We start from the raw sequence: 16,551 nt of genomic DNA on the forward strand, positions 1-16,551 counted from the left end.
TGTACCAGGGACACCATTGTCCCCCGTGCTTTGTTTATTCAAAAAAAAATTGTAATATCTGAACATATTCGATTTGCCTGTACAGGACAGGTCAATCAATTAGCAAAACTCAAACATAGTTTTAGGATATAGCTGCACGCAGTTTTCCCAACATTAGATTATGGGGAAGGATTAGATAAACTAAGCTTGCATTTCCTGAAATATTGATAGAAAAGGGTGATTTGATTGTGGAGTTTCTTGGATTTTGGAGGCATTAATAGATTAAATCGAGAGAATTTACACTGTTCTGGAAATCTGGAACAAAGGTATTGAAATTTAAAAATCAGAACTAGGCCATTCAGAAGAGAAGTTACAAAACATTTCTTCCCAACAAAGGCAGTAGCTGCTAGTTCAATTAAGAATTTTAAAGCTGAGGTGAATGGATTTTTGATGGACAATGGCATAAAAGGACAAGGAGCAGATGGATGCATTTAAGACACAGTTCAATGATTTCATTGGATAGTTCAGGCTTGAGAGGCTAAAAAACCTCCTTCTCATCTGTGCTTTAAACTTATCAATGCAATTTGGAAACATAGAATACTTGGTGACTGGCTCGTGAGGAAATTCATGACAAAAGGATATGATTTCAGCATGTGGCAGGTAGCCACTCGAGAAGCTTGATAGGCAGATCGCACTGCTCTGTACACTGCTTTCCGAAGGCCAATTAGATGGTGACCTTGCTGTTGCCAGGAGCTCCCCAGCTTACTGGCAGGACACGCAGCTGTCACCCTGGAAAACAAACAGTCAGCCTTAAATATTGCACAGATCACGCTGTAAAGCTGGTTATAATTAAAGCACAGTTTGTGATTCCTTTCTTGAACAATGCCATTGAATGAATAAATAATAATAGAGAAAAACATCTAATTCCCTCTATAATTCTTTACTAAAACTCACTGTCAAAGTAATTTCCAATTTAAATGCATGAATAAAAGGATAAAGTTTATGTTTTGTGACTCCGAAAGCATATTTATATCATAGACTTAATTTTATGCAAGGCTAAGATTAGGAAAACAATGAAGTATGTGAACAAAGGAAATGTTTGAGACATTATTCAGGGTTGGGAAAGCTTGAAGTGAAATATCAAATAAAGTCATGGGAAAAGATGTTCAAGTAAGGCTATTCAATACAATACTTCAAACAATATTTATTTTCTCTTCTCGATTGGTTTAATCAGACACTTTCATGCTGATGGCCTGCCTGCTTGAGGACTTTGTACAAAGTAATCTCACACAGCCTTATTACATTGGATTGGCTGAGGATGAAGTCATTTATTGCAGGATATGATTTCAACATGTGGCAGGAAGCCAACCAAGATGCCCGAAAGGCAACATTCAGAGGTCTGTGTGTTTTATCTTAATCGTTAGCTGTCATTGTAATCTTGTTTTCTTTTGGCAATATGACGTAAAGCACTTTGTCAGACCTCAGAAGGCAAGCAGGTTTATTAATCAGGTGAAAATGCCATTTCATTTGGTGTCAATTTGCTGCATCGATGTGCTCCATATATTATTCTCACTGCACCTCATTTATTTGCAATGACAACATTTTTAATCTAACAAAATTACACAATTTCCAACAGATCAAGGAATTTTACACAGAACAAAAACAAACCAAAAAATAATTAACTTCAGCTGCTGGAGGTACTGAAATTAAAGAAGCAATATTCGTATAAAATGACTCACAACATGAATCCTCTCGAAATGACTTCTGTCTCCTGAATTTGTCGGAGGGATTTTCGCACAAGACTGGCAAAGGCGTGGCTATTCGTCAAGATCTTTTCCAGACGAACAGTGCATTTTCTTATGGATTGCTGGAAGCTCACTGTTCTCCACAAACTGAAGCTTCTGAAGATCACGTAAAGACTGAGCCCAAATAGGCCCATTCCTATTATGACCCAAGGGACAGCATCACTGAGGTTTGCGGTTGCAATCAAGGCACTAGCAAGGACAGCCAATACTGAAACATCCCTAATATGCAAGAAAAAACACAAAACTTAGTCATCAGTAAGTTTCCTCATATTTCTGTAAGATGCATGAACAAGAAAATGGAACCAAAGTAAATATCCCAAAACTGCCACAATTTTGACCCTGGTTAAGAGCTCACCTGTATTTCCATCACAGGACTGCATTATTTTATCTCCCTGCTCAGGTTTCTCTCTTAATCCTCTCTTGAAGCTACAGGTTGCTCCTTGAGGTGTTTGTCGCTTTATGACAATTTATTCAAGTAGCAATCAAAGATTTAATTAAACATTCACAGTTCCAGAGGCAGCATGGTTGAAACAATCTCACTAAATGCCACAAAATTCTGAAGGAGCTTGATAGGGTGAACACAGAGATTGTTTCCATTGGTGGGAGACTGAGATGAAGACTGAGACGAGGAGAGATTTCTTCACTCAAAGGGTTGTGAACCTTTGGAATTCTCTACCCCAGAGGGTTGTGGATTCTCTATTGTTGAATATATTTAAGCCTGGAATAGGTTTTTAGTCTCTCAGGAAATTAAAGGGTATGGGGAGTGGGCAGGAAAATGGAGTTGAAGCCCAAGGTCAGCCATGATCATATTGAATGGTGAAGCAGGCTCAATGGTGAATGGACTACTCCTGCTCCTATTTCTTAGGCTGTCATGTTCCTAAAGGGGAAGAGTTGACTAAACTTTTATATGCATTAGAATATATGTAGTATACTACACCTGACTACAGAGTCCACTCAGGAAGAAAGTAACCACTTAAAAACGAAAAGTTACAGTGAAAGAGCAGGGAAATAGGGTTGGTGTAAATGGCTCATGTGGAGCTAGCACCAGCATGGAACTGTTGTCCTTGTTCTGTGCTTAAATTCCTTTCAATTCTATGATTCCCGATATATCACAAATAAAGAGGTTTGGAAATCAATATTCAGTTTATCCTCACAAGCCTACCAGCAAACGGTACAATCCCACTGACTGATGTTTCTCACACAGTAAGGAGTCTAACAACACCAGGTTAAAGTCCAACAGATTTATATGTTTAAATAAACCTGTTGGACTTTAACCTGGTGTTGTTAGACTCCTTACTGTGTTAACCCCAGTCCAACGCCGGCATCTCCACATCGTTTCTCACACAGACAGTAATAATTAATATGAAAGGTCTTTTAATTGAAGGAGCTCAGATCCCAGATTATTCTTTAGTAATAATGTATTTTTAAAAATATTCACTCATCGGGTATCTCTGTCGAAGTCCTCTGGGAAAAGTTACTGCTTTGCCAAAATTAACTTTATAAATTTACTAACCTTTGTTTTCAGCACTTTTGCTCCACATCCTAAATACCACACTTAGGAAAAAGGGACAGGAAATAAATAGTGCAAATAAAAAATATAGTGGCAGATTCTATAAGTCTGAAATAAAATAGAAAGTACTTTAAGTTTATTTATTAGTGTCACAAGTAGGCTTACATTAACACTGCAATGAAGTTACTGTGAAAATCCCCTAGTCACCACACTCCAGCGTCTGAGGGAGTATTTAGCATGGCCAATGCACCTAACCAGCACATCTTTCGGATTGTGGGAGGAAATCGGAGCACCCGGAGGAAATCCACACAGACACAGGGAGAACGTGCAGACTCCATACAGACAGTGACCCAAGCCGAGAATCGAACTTGAGTCCCTGGCGCTGTGAGGCAGCAGTGCTAACCACTGTGCCACCCTCAAAATGGAGATGTGACTTCCAGTTAACATCTGATCTGAAGGATAAAATGGAACTTTAAATCACCTATTCCTTACAGCCCAAGTGATGATGCAGAGTTCCACATTATCCACATTTTTGAGAAAATCTGCAGGCAATGAAAGTTTATTACTAATCCATGATTTTCAACCACTAACTAAAATGATAGGGGAAATTCTGCAGCCTCTTTAGATGGCTGGCGGGAATCCCAATGCTGCAGCAGAGCTTTCCCTTTCTCCCTGTCAGAAGTTGCAGGTGTGAGTAGACCCCTTTGAAGTCTTCTGTCGATTTCACTGTTGGGGCGGAGGGGGGTGGGAGGAGGATCCATTCTGCGCAGGTGTGCACTCAGCCCCAATGTATGCACACAGCTTTGACTTGAAATTGCCGAGGCTTCCTTGCAAGCCGAAATTGTTGAAACACTCTCCATTGCACCTGATGCCTTTAATCTTAAACAAATTCATAGAACCCCTACAGTACAGGAGGCGGCCATTCGGCCCATCAAGTCTGTACAAACCACACCCCACCCAGGCCCTATATCTGTAACCCTGCTAATCCCCTGACACTAGGGTCAATTTAGCATGACAAATCAACCTAACCCACACATCTTTGGACTGTGGGTGGAAACTGGAGCACCCGGAGGAAACCCACGCAGATACAGGGAGAACGTGCAAACTCCACACAGACATGATCCAAGGCTGGAATTGAGGGGAGGCAATGGCCTCATGGTATTATTGCTAGACTATTAATCCAGATACTCAGCTAACGTTCTGGGGACCCAGGTTCGAATCCCACCACGACAGATGGTGGAATTTGAATTCAATTTTAAAAAAATCTGGAATTAAAATTCTACTGACGACCATGAAACTGTTGTCGATTGTCAGAAAAACCCATCTGGTTCACTAAGGTCCTTTAGGGAAGGAAATCTGCCGTCCTTACCTGGTCTGGCTGACATGTGACTCCAGAGCCACAGCAATGTGGTTGACTCTCAACAATTAGGGATGGACAATAAATACTGGCCAGCCAGTGATAACCATGTCCCACGAATGAATTAAAAAAAAGAACCTGGGACTCTGGCACTGTGAGGCAGCAGTGCTGATCACTGTGCCACCATGCTGCCCTATTCAAAATGAGATTCAAAGTGCTGTGCCTCGTAAAAGATTCAACTGACAGCTCAATGGATTTGTATCATCCTCCAGCCACCAGTGTTTATTTTTATTTCTCTTCAGGGTCGAAAGTGACCCTGACCGCAATGTTGACCGAGTCTAGAAGCCTGATTGACAGCCTGAGGTTTCACTTCCTCCTTTGCAAACCATAATTGTTTTGAAGAAATCTTTGGTGAGGCCTTGGTGGTGTGTCGGTGTGGGGGGAACACCATTTCAATCTTTGTGGGGGGGGGGGGGGGGCTGGCTCTGAGCACAGAGTTCGGGAAGCCATGTAAAAATGGCTCGGAACAGCGGGGCTGGTCAGCGGGTTGCTCGAAATTAGCTTATTAGTATCCGTCACGTGGGTAAATCCCACCTGACAGATACTGCCAACACCAGTGGGGAACACTCTTGTTATTACGCTGGGTGGGCACTCAGTCCCAGAACGGAATAATCGGGCCCGATGCAGTTTCTTATTCAATTGCCATTCTGCATTCACATAATATTGGAGACAATTATGGAGAGAAAAATAGTTGAAAAGGGAAGGAATACTGAGGTGAGGTCCATTTCAAAAAGGCATTAATTTCTGGATTTAAAGCAGCAAAATAATTATCGGAGGAGATGAGCTTATTTTTGATCCTCAATATCTCAATATGAGTTGGCTGCCAGTCTGGTAAAATGTGACAGCTCCCACTCATGGGACTATGCTGGGGCAAGTGTAGACCCTGCTACAGCACTAGAGAAGCTTGGGAGTAGAGACACAAAAAACAGGTCTCAATGAATCTGAGCACATTGGACAAAAATCAGAATGCATCCTTTATATCTTTCTTTAATACCAGACAGTGCTTTGTAGAGAAAATAGATTATAGTTTCCCTCCTTCTATAATAGCTACGAAATAAACATTAGAAAACAATAGCACATTATATGGGTGTATCTTTATTGGTCATATTCCTGTTTGCGTCAGAGGTGACGGGGTCGAGCCCCATTCCAGACTGGGGCTGGGATGGAGACTATTGCAGTTTCTAAATCCATCTCTGAACAGGGTGGGCAGCATCTTAGGGGAGGCATTCCTGCTTATGATTTAGGATCCTACTCCAAACAGCCCAGGCGAATAGAGAGCAGAGCACAACTCTAAATACTGGGGTGATGTCCAGCATCACCAGTACTTGTGTTTGATGAGTGTGGGTAGCTCCCAATTGTTAAGGATAGGTGTGGCTCTTTAGCCTTAGTTAAAGACCACCCAGAAGGCAAAAATCAGGAGGAAGACAGCAGGAAAACACCTCAGATGCTCTTAAGTGCCTGAAGAATCTCAGGTGTGATACTCAAATTAGGGCCTACCCCATACAGAACACATTATTTGTACTTGCCAAAGCTTTACCTTTATGGATATTTGATACACAAAGTTGTTTTATTTTTAAATGAAAACCTGTTAAAAAGTGCAAGGGAAGTATTATAAGAAGCATACCAAATGTTAGGAGTTCCCCACAACCATTGGGCTGGCAGGTAGCCATTTTCCTGTTGCTGGGCCTGTGTTGATCGCAGGATGCTGGGGTCAAGTAGCTCAATCAGCTCCATATCCTCCTGCAGAAGCACTTCCTGTTCCAGGATGGTGCGCAGAGAGCGCAGTCGAAATCCAATATCCTTGTCAAGCAGGCGAGGGAATAGTGGGTTACTATTTTTATAAATTACATACAGGATACAAAACATACAGACAATGTACACTGCACTGCAGGTAGCTTTACGGCGATTGATGCTCATTTTAAATAGATACTTTGATATGTTACATAAACATATCTCAGTAATTTGCGTGACAATAATGTTACAAAACAGGACACCATGCGACTGAAGGCCCACTGCCACCAAACCACGGCAGCCTCTGCCACAATTGTACAAACGGGTGAGGAGTCAGGCAAGCAGCCTGCCTCATGCCCAATTGATGTCTTTAACTGTGCAATTACTGGCCTCATCCTACTGCCACTCCGATCTAAAGGTTGGCAGGAAAGTCTTCCACTCCACCCAATGTACAATCTAGTAAGTCTGTCGCCCTGCCAGCCAGCGGTCACCCGGCAAGCTCTATGAGGCAGGACTTCCTCCTGGAAAAGGGTGGTGGTCATCTCAACGGAAAATCGGAAGGTGGCTGAATCGGCCAAGTGAAGGCGAGCTTCCCCCAGCATTTACAGCTTGGTGTGGGGAGCCCATCCTGAGCACGTAATCCAACTCAGCATATTCAAAGTGATAGATTTTGAGAGGTTCGAAGATAGGACAAGCGGTTACAAGGGTTTATGGCCAAGACAATTGAATGGTTTGCTACTGAAGGTGGAACAGAAGTGGATAAGGAATACAGAGAGTATCAGAGCTGGAAAAATGGAGCGTGTAAAAAGCGAGGTTGCATTTATGTAGCACCTTTTATGACTTCAGGATGTCCCAAAATGCTAAACAGTCACTGTTTACTGTTGAAGTGTGGTAACGTAAGAATGCAAGAGAAATTCCATCAGCAATGTCTCTGTCTCATCGTCTGAGATCAATGGTCAAACATACACTCGTGTCCTCCTTAAAGCCAGCTCCACAAACATTCAGGGAAAACACCTGCAAAATCCATTTTGGTGGACTGGACACTGTATCTGGATGATTGAGAAGTGTCTTCCCCACCAGGTGCTGTTTTCACAACTCTCAAGCGGCCAGCGTTCCAGGGTAGGACAAGTAAACACTACTAAGACACTCTGAAGCTCTCCTTGAAGTGTGGCAGCATTGACATTAATGGCTGGGAGGAGTTTGCTACCAATCATTCAAAATAGCAACAACTTGTTCATCAAGCAACATCATGCTTTGAGTCCAAATTCCCTAATGAATTTAGTGACAGAGATGGAAAGAAAAGGAATCAAATCCTGCATTCTGGATCCCACTATCTTGTGGAATATCCTGCATAATGGCCTGAAGATCCATGGGCCGTGAATCCATCTGTTCTGTCACATGAAGATCCATGGCAGAAACCTGCGACTCCAAGTAGATGTCATCCTCAAATCGATGAGCAGCCGATGCCACCACTGATTGTTGTAATGTAGGAGACACAGAAGCCAATTTGCAGATGACAACATCCCCCAAACAACAATGAGGTAATGACCAGATAATTTTCACTGATGATATGTCAATGAAGCAGCCCATTCCTCACTACGGCAGATTCTGGACAACATCTTTAGGCTTACAAAAACAGAAAATGCTGGAAAATCTCAGCAGGTCTGACAGCATTTATGGAGAGAGAATAGAGTCTGGATTTCCCATTCTGAGTCTGGATGACCCATTGTCAGATCTTTAGGGTTGGGTTCACAAGCGGCAGCTACAATTTGCCCCACATGAGCAGGGCAGAGACTGGACATTCTGCAACAAGAGGGTCATCACCAGATACCTGAGAAGCTCTGCACTAAGTTCAAATCACTGGTGTTATGGATAACCCAGGATTGTTCTGTATAGCTGTAACACCACCATTCAGAGCACAGCAGTAAGCTTGCTTGGCACTCCCATTACTTCTTAATCTGTAGCATACTGGCTGCAGTACATACTATCTAAAGGATGCACTGCAGAAATCCACCAAGCTTATTTCACAGCATCTTCCAGCCCCGCAACCTTTAGCACCAAGCTTTGGGAACACAATCACATCCAAGTCACATACCATCCTGATTCGGTCGAAGACTGCATTCCTTCACTGTCACAAATCAATATTCTGGAATTCCCGCCCTAACTACACTGGGAGAGCATCATTATCACAAGAATGGAGCCAAAAAGGCCCATCGGTACTTAGGGCAGGCAATATTTGTGACCTTGCCAGTATCAGCTATGTCAGGAGGGTGGGGCTGAGTGCACAAGGGTGAATGTTGAAAATAGTGTGACAGGATATGATGGACTATTTTGGAGTTTGTGTAAGGTGAAGCTCAGGAGTCTGGCAAGAGTATTGAAGAAGTTCAGCCCAGAGGTTTCAACAGTGGTGGAGCCAGGTAACAGCAGGGACAAGCAACATGAAGGAGCAACATGAAGATAGCCTGGAGTTTAACAGGTTGCAGTTTTGAAGTTCAGCTCACAAGCAAAAAGGACACTGATGTTATGGATATATGAAAGGAAAACTATGTTCAAAACATCTGTTGGAGCTGATGGAGTTTACAGCTAGCAGAACTGATAGAGGGGAACCTGTGAATATAGTATATTTAGATTTTCAGAAAGCTTTTGATAACATCCTACATAAGAGGTTAGTAAACAAAATTACAGCATATGGGATAGGGAATACTATACTGGCACGGATTGAGAACTGGTTAATGGACAGAAAACAGTGTAGGAATAAATCGGTCATGTTTAGGTTGGCTGGTAATGACTAGTGGGGCACTGCAAGGATCAGTGCTTGGGATCAGCTATTCACAATCTATGTCAATGATTTGGATGTGGAGATTAAATGTAATATTTCCAAGTTTGCAGATGGTACAAAACTAGGTAGAAGGATGCAAAGAGTTTCAAGGAGATTTGGAGAGGCTAAGCGAGTGGGCAGAAAATTGGCAGATGGAATATAATGTGGAGAAATGTGAGGTTATCCACTTTGGTAGGAAAAACAAAAATACATAGTATTGCTTAGGTGAGAGACTGGGAAGTGTTGAACTTCAAAGGGATTTAGGTATACTTGTTCATGAGTCATTTAAAGCTAATACACAGGCATGGGAAGCAATGAAAGAAGCAAATGGTACATTGGTCTTTATTTTAAGAGGATTTTAGTATGAAGTAAAGATGAGTTACTGCAACTATATAAAGTCTTGGTGAGGCTACACCTGGAGTAGTGTATGCAGTTTTGGTCTCCTTACCCAAGGAAAGACATACTTTCCCCCATAGAGGCAGTGAAACAAATGTTCACTAAATTAATTCCTAGGCTGGAGGGATTGTCCTTTGAGAAAAGATTAAATAGACAGGGCCTTTATTCTCTGGAGTTTAGAAGAATGAGAGGTGGTTTCATTCAAACATGCAAAATTCTTACAGGGCTCAGCAGGATGAATGCAGAAAGTAGTTTCCCCGTAGCTTGGGGGGATGCTCTACAACAAGGGGACATAGTCTCAGAATAAAAGGAAGGACTGCAGTGAGGGGTTGCTGAATCTTTGGAATTCTCTGCCCTAAAGGGCTGTGGAGGCTCAGTCATTGAATATGATCAAGACTGAAATCTATAGATTCTCCATCTTAAAAAAATCAAGGGATCCAGCGATTGTGAAGGAGTTGAAGAAAAAAATCAGCTATGATTTCTTTGGATTGTGGAGTAGGTTTGAAGGGCTGGATGGCCTACTGCTGCTCCCATTCCTTATATTGATTTATACTGTCTATGTGAATATCTGAGGTTACACTAAACAGTGCTACATCAGGTACATGTGCAGGATCGAGCTCTTGTGCACGGGAAAAACATGGGCAGGCGCCTCAGTGAATCAGTGCTCAATGGGCAAAGGTAAGGCGATAAATTAGTCTTCTTATCTGAAACCTTTTCGTAAAAGCGCTATTATTTGGACTCACGGCAGGATATATAATGCCACCTATCTGATCCTGTTCCCCTTTCTTGCCAATATGTATGCACGAGCCCTCGTGAGTGAAGAAAGAATGAAAATGTGATTCTGCACATGACACTGCATCAGGATCACCCCCGAGTAATGGACAGCAAGTTTGGGACATCGCATGGCCCTACATCAGGTACATGGGCAGGCATTGTGTTCTTGTGCATAGGAAGAACATCAAGTGAGCATCAGCTGTCTCACTGAATCAGTGCTGAATGCCGTGTGGAAAAGGTTAGTCTTCTCATCCGGAGCTTGATTACCGTGATGCAGTTTGAGCTGTTTGGAGTAACAGCAAAATAAATTTCCATTCCTCTGAGCCTCTACCCTTTTCTTCCCAAAGCTTATGCTTCCCCGCCAAATAGCCCCCCACCGCACAAAAATCCAAAATCCCTCCATCAAGCAAAAAGGTTGGACAAGCTTGCTGTAGAAGAAGCAGTTATTCAGGACGCTGATTTGACCCAAAAAGTCATTTTACCGAGGGACGTGGTGTAGTATTAGTGACATTGGGCTAATAATCCAGAGGGCCAGGCTAATTCAGGGGACAAGGGTTCAAATCTCACCACAGCAGCTGATGAAATTTATATTCAATTAATAAAACTGAAGTATAAAACGATGACTAAGAAAACCATCGGCGGTTGTTGTAAAAATCCCATCTGGTTATCTGGTTCACTAATGTCCTTCAGGAAGGAAATCTTCTGTCCTTACCTGGTCTGACCTACATGTGACTCTAGATCCACAGCAATGTTGACTCTTAACTGTCCCCTGAAATGGCCCAGCAAGCCACTCATTTCAAGGGCAATTAGGAATGGGCAACAAATGCTGCCCTTGTCAATGGCCCCCACATCCAATGAAAGAATTAGAAGGAAAAAGTATCTGTCAATTATTCTGCTTGAGGCTTCACATTTATCACTATCTGAGTTAACAGTTATTGCAAATTTCACCTTTGTGTTTGGAAATTCTCTCGGGAGCAAGATGTTGCACATTTCAGTAGGCACCTTATGTCCAGGAATGTGTCGATACTGTTCAATATCTAAGGACAGAACTGCATAATCCCACAGGGTACAAACTGGATATTGTATCACAAATACTTGTCCAACCTTTTCAACTGTGGTCGGAGAAACATTTCTGTGAGACTGGGTCAGGTACAATTTATTCAACTGTTCTGTTTTATAGTTAGGAAGCTCACTTCTGGGTCAGAATTCCAACTCTGACCAGTTCTGGGCCTAAGAAAAGCAACTTTCCCTTCACTAGCTCAGGCTTCCTTCCCACGTAACTGGTTGGCAGACTGCCCATTTATTCCATATAGTGAGCGTTCAGAGGAAATGGAAGGGCAGAGCTCTGACTCCTGACATGCTCAGGAATTAACCATGGAGTCTGTCAACTAAACGGACAGCCGTCCCTCTTGCATTCTAAGAGCACATCTTCAGGACATACATCATGCAGGTCTGAAATGATTAGAACTATTATATAACTGAGGTTGTTTCCATAGGCCACCAGAGGCAAGTGGAGTGATTAACCTACCCTATTAGGTGGGAAACGATGGGATCAGATCGGTTGCCCTTTTTACAACTTAATTTTACTTTCCATCGGATTCAATGTAAAATAAATTGAAGTGGCGTGTTTAAAATCAGGTGGCCAATCTGTCTGTACCAGTTTCACATTGGGCAATTTTAACCTAACCTGCCCAATGATATCTTAATGCTTCGGGTCAGTGTAGAAAACGAACAGAGATAATTGATTAATCTATATTATATATGTTACATTATGCAAGAGACGGCAGACCCTAAGCCCAACATCAGTGCTACAGATTGTGTATTTATTTTAAAATCGTGGATAAATTCACTTTGTTTTAAAACATAATCCTTAAATATAACTCATTCTCAAATCCTCTCAGTGAAAACAGAAATTCCAGACCATGGTCTCAGTGTTGCAGTCAGCTGTGAAGCACAAAAAAGCTAAATTTCACAGCTGACTGAGGTGCCAGCTGACTGATTAGCAGCCCTAACCAGATGGAGAGAATTTAGTTGTCCTGATAAAGCAATGGCTCCATACATTTGGAAATTGTGAAGCCAAGTCTGTTCCCAGCTGGCTATTCCAATAAAACAGATGTCTTGCTTATCCATGCCACACTTAAGTACACTCGATTGTCCTAGAATGGCTTCTGAGCACAGCACTGCATTTTATTGTGGAGTCAGCACAGTGGAAAGCTCCAGCTGCCTTTATCATTGAAGGGATGACATTTTAATTGGTGCTTTGCAATGAAAGAAGAAGAACAGGCCTTCAGAGAACAGACTGATCAAATATATGTGGTAGGGTGAGATGAAACCAAGAGATCAACATAAAATATTTGTTTCCTTGCCAATATGTAGCGGGTTTACAATTATAGAAAACCAAAAATAATAATTCAGGTTGCGATTCATGTTCTCAAGACATGCAACAAGACCTGTACAAACGTTCTAAAGTTAGCTGTTTGGAAAGAAAGGAGACACAATATCTGTACATTCTATACAGTTTACAACAAAAGACTGCTTGCAAACAATTAAATCAAGTTGATTAAGCCTCTTTGTTTCAGGCAAACAAAATTCACAAAACATGGATATTCGTTATGTCAAACATGGTCAGGGATATCACAAAACATGTCCCTTGAGGTACAAATTAGAGGCTATATCACAACTGGGATAGAAATCTGGAATATAATGCTGGTCTCAGTAATGGTGATAATGAAGTTGTCAATGACTTTTGCAAAATCCCATCTGGTTCACTAATGTTCTTCAGGGAAAGAAATCTACCGTCCTTAACTGGTCCGACCTACATGTGAAAATGCTATAAGTCACATGTAGGCCAGACCAGGTAAGGATGGCAGATTTCCTTCCCTAAAAGAACATAAGAACATAAGAAATAGGAGCAGGAGTAGGCCATCTAGCCCCTCGAGCCTGCCCCGCCATTCAATAAGATCATGGCTGATCTGACGTGGATCAGTACCACTTACCCGCCTGATCCCCATAACCCTTAATTCCCTTACCGATCAGGAATCCATCCATCCGCGCTTTAAACATATTCAGCGAGGTAGCCTCCACCACCTCAGTGGGCAGAGAATTCCAGAGATTCACCACCCTCTGGGAGAAGAAGTTCCTCCTCAACTCTGTCTTAAACCGACCCCCCTTTATTTTGAGGCTGTGTCCTCTAGTTTTAACTTCCTTACTAAGTGGAAAGAATCTCTCTGCCTCCACCCTATCCAGCCCCCGCATTATCTTATAAAGATATTAGTAAACCAGATGGATTTTTGCAACAATCAATGCTAGCTTCATGATTACCAACACTGAGACTAGTTTTATATTCGCAATTTATTAATTGAATTCCAATGCCACCAACTTCCATGTGGAATTCAAACCTGTGAACCAGAGCATTAGCTCGGGTGTCTGGATCATTCGACCAGTGACATTACCACTATGCCACCACCCCTCCGTTTCTGAAATGGACAAGCAAGGCACTCACTTCAAAGGCAAGTCAAGATAGGCAACAAATGTTGGCTTTGCCAGAAACAGCTACATCCCATGAAAGAATATGTTTAAAAAATTGCTTCTCCAATCTTTCTAATGGTGCACTGAGAAACACTTTGGCATTAGGCCAGATAAAATTCATTAAACTGCTTTGTTTCTGGTTAAAAAACTCGCAGGCTCACTTAAACCCTTCTGTGGTTGTAAATTTAAAAGCTTTTCTTAAATGTGCTGGCAAAGGCAATTTTCTGACAAAATAGACTGGTTATTAACTGCAGGATGGAAAAGTTGCTAGATGGTTAGCAGAAACTTACCAGTGATTCCAAATCCACTCTTTTGGTTCCAGGGAATGGATTCCATTTTTGAAGAACATCAACACTCTTCAGTAAAAAGTTTTTCTGCATTAAAAAAAGACCAATTAAACTTTGGCTGTTGTTCACAATTCCAGCCGGACAACTGTTAAATCAGCCAAGAAATGTCAATCAAAACGCTTACATAAAATGCAGTAATTAAGTTAAATAATTTTTGTTCACCAGGCAGGTTTTTAAATGAAATGTGGTCTCTTGTCATTCTGGCATCTCTCACACACACTAACTATCTGTCTGAACTTGATCCATCGAGTGGAATAATCATTATGTCAACTGGCCCTTGCGTCTGTACTGTGCACAGAACTGGCTCAACATCATTGTTCTTCCTCAACCTCTCAAATGTCGTCAACCTCCTTCACTTCATTTTTAAAGCCACCCTACAGATACTGTCAGTTTTAGGAAAGGTGAGTATTTTTTTAAAAAACTCTTTTAAGTGTAGAATTCACATGGCTTTATCTATTTCATTGGTTTATCTTTTAACAACAACAATCTGTATTGATATACCAACTCTGGCATAATAACATATCCTAAGGAGCTTCACTGGAACATTATAAAGCAAATTTGGCAGGGTCACATAACCTAATACAGATATCCGACTTTTAAAGCATCTTCTAATAGTGCAGTTTCATTTCAGTGCAGTTTGTAAATCAGGGAAGAGGAGATGGAGGGAGAGAGGGAGGGGCAGCAAGAGGAGTTGGAGAGAAGGAGGGAGGGATGGAGAGAAGGAGGGAGGGAGGGAGAGAGGGAGGGAGAGGAGATGGAGGGAGGGAGGGAGAGATGGAGGGAGGGAGGGAGAGAGGGAGCAGTGAAAGAAGATGGAGGGATGGAGGGAGCAGTGAGGGGAGATGGAGGGAGGGAGGGGCAGTGAGACAAGATGGAGAGGGAGGCAGGGAGAGAGGAGGGCAGTGAAAAGATTTGGAGGGAGGAAGTGAGGGAGGCAGTCAAAGGAGCTGGAGGGAGAGAGGGAGGCAGACTGTCAGAGGAGACGGAGGGTGGGAGCGAGGCAATCAGAAGATGGAGGGGAGAGAGGGAGGCAGTCAGAAGAGATGGAGAGAGAGCGAGAGTGCGAGAGGGGAGGAGGGAAAGAGAGGGAAGTGGGGGAGCTGTGGCAAGTGGGAAGGTCAGGCAGGGAGGCAGCCTGCAGGAAGGCTTGGGAACATGCCGAGGAGCAGGGGGCGGGGGGAACCGGTGGCAAGTGGGAGGGGGGAAGGGGGCGGCGAGTGGGGGGGGGGGGGGGAAAGGGGCGGCGAGTGGGGAGGGGGGAAGGGGTTGGCAAATGGGGGGGGGGGGGAAAGGGGTGGCGAGGGGGGGGAAGGGGCGGCGAGTGGGGGGGAGAAGGGGCGGCGAGTGGGGGGGAGGGAAGGGGCAGCGAGTGGGGGGGGAGGGGTGGCGAGTGGAGGGGGGGGAAGGGGCGGCGAGTGGGGGGAGGGTGGCGAGTGGGGGGGGGGAAGGGTGGCGAGTCGGGGGGGGTGGAAGAGGCGACGAGTGGGGAGGGAAGAGGTGGCGAGTGGGGGGGGGAAGAGGTGGCGAGTGGGGGGGAAGAGGTGGCGAGTGGGGGGGGGAAAGAGGTGGCGAGTGGGGAGAGGGGAAGAGGTGGCGAGTGGGGGGGAAAGAGGTGGCGAGTGGGGGAGGGGGAAAGAGGTGGCGAGTGGGGGGGGAAGAGGTGGCGAGTGGGGGGGGGAAGAGGCGGCGAGTGGGGGGGAAGAGGCGGCGAGTGGGGGGGGGGAAAGAGGTGGCGAGTGGGGGGGGGAAGAGGTGGCGAGTGGGGGGGGAAGAGGCGGCGAGTGGGGGGAGAAGAGGTGGCGAGTGGGGGGGGGGAAGAGGCGGCGAGTGGGGGGGGGAAAGAGGTGGCGAGTGGGGGGGGGAAGAGGTGGCGAGTGGGGGGGGGAAGAGGCGGCGAGTGGGGGGGGAAGAGGTGGCGAGTGGGGGAGGGGAAAAGAGGTGGCGAGTGGGGGAGGGGGAAAGAGGTGGCGAGTGCGGAGGGTAGAGGTGGCGAGTGGGGGGGTGGAAGAGGTGGTGAGTGGGGAGGGAAGAGGCGGCGAGTGCAGATGGAGGAGGCGGCGAGTGCGGAGGGAGGAGGCGGCGAGTGGGGAGGGAGGAGGTGGCGAGTGCGGAGGGAGGAGGTGGCGAGTGGGGGGGGAAGAGGTGGCGAGTGCGGAGGGAGGAGGCGGCGAGTGGGGGGGGGAAGAGGCGGCGAGTGGGGGGGGGGGGGGGGGAAAGGGGTGGTAGTTAGGTTTCAGGCAGCCAAT

General features: G+C 44.4%; 1 protein-coding gene across 1 annotated transcript in view; it reads right to left on the bottom strand.

Moving 5' to 3' along the window:
- Nucleotides 1–16,551, bottom strand: part of vezt (vezatin, adherens junctions transmembrane protein) — a 66,025-nt gene that overhangs the window by 17,127 nt on the left and 32,347 nt on the right. Inside the window, exons 3-6 of the mRNA XM_078235178.1 lie at nt 14,249–14,332; nt 6,336–6,511; nt 1,719–2,003; nt 622–768 (exon numbers count right to left, since the gene is read on the bottom strand). Coding sequence (XP_078091304.1) covers nt 622–768; nt 1,719–2,003; nt 6,336–6,511; nt 14,249–14,332 — 692 coding nt within the window. The remainder of the gene's footprint in view (nt 1–621; nt 769–1,718; nt 2,004–6,335; nt 6,512–14,248; nt 14,333–16,551) is intronic.

This window comes from Mustelus asterias, chromosome 19 (genome assembly GCF_964213995.1).
Source record: "Mustelus asterias chromosome 19, sMusAst1.hap1.1, whole genome shotgun sequence".
NCBI lineage: Eukaryota > Metazoa > Chordata > Chondrichthyes > Carcharhiniformes > Triakidae > Mustelus > Mustelus asterias.